Source organism: Arachis ipaensis, chromosome B08, assembly GCF_000816755.2.
Source record: "Arachis ipaensis cultivar K30076 chromosome B08, Araip1.1, whole genome shotgun sequence".
Classification (NCBI taxonomy): domain Eukaryota; kingdom Viridiplantae; phylum Streptophyta; class Magnoliopsida; order Fabales; family Fabaceae; genus Arachis; species Arachis ipaensis.
In genome coordinates this window covers 107481984-107482688 of record NC_029792.2, presented here as the reverse complement: position 1 = coordinate 107482688, position 705 = coordinate 107481984, and the positions used below count along the sequence as shown (strand labels likewise).

Here is a 705-nt window from a genome sequence, read left to right as displayed (position 1 = left end):
GGCCACTATGCTATACTATGCCGCTATTGACAAACATGAGCTGTAGTTGAAGGAAGAAACATACCACATAAAATGTTAAGGTATATCTATTTTGTAATTAAATACCAACCATATTAACGAAAATGACGCCGCATGTATTTTGGAATACTCAGGTTATGCTTGGAAATATTTTTGGTAGTAAAATTGTGAGTAAAGCATTATATGGAGGTAAAAGGGCCCAGCTATCTTGATGCTAAAATGGGGGGAAAATTTATTTTATGATCCTCGAGTCTTTTATCAGCAAGCATCTTACGGTTTTGCTGATCGAACACCGGAATTTAACATTTTCCAGTTATCCATATGCTTGATTAACTAAATTATAAGGAAAGTAGCTACAAAATAGTCACATTGATTACTGTTTCCTTTTGCTAATGTTAACAGCTTAACGCTGAGGCGCACACTTTTTGGCGCCTCCTACCCTTCAATGCCTTACCATATAAGCCTCCACAAATGAGTTTGCAGTCTTTAATACGAAACATTTCAAAAGTACATCTTTAACTAGGTTCACCTTGCTTTAGTTCGCTTCCATCATTTTCTGCATCATTTTCCTTCACCTCAGGATTGGCATTAGTTGAATCACTGGCAGCAGGAACTTCAGCAGCATCAGCTTTTGCAGATTCTGAAGGACCTTCCACATTATTCTTTGCAGGAACATCAGACTGGGCC

General features: G+C 37.9%; 1 protein-coding gene across 2 annotated transcripts in view; it reads right to left on the bottom strand.

Moving 5' to 3' along the window:
* Positions 1 to 705, bottom strand: part of LOC107612670 (clustered mitochondria protein) — a gene marked incomplete in the record, with an annotated part of 18002 nt that overhangs the window by 16273 nt on the left and 1024 nt on the right. For both annotated transcript variants that reach the window (XM_016314372.2, XM_016314371.2), the window contains 1 exon segment: positions 548 to 705. In XM_016314372.2, the coding sequence (XP_016169858.1) occupies positions 548 to 705 (158 nt within the window).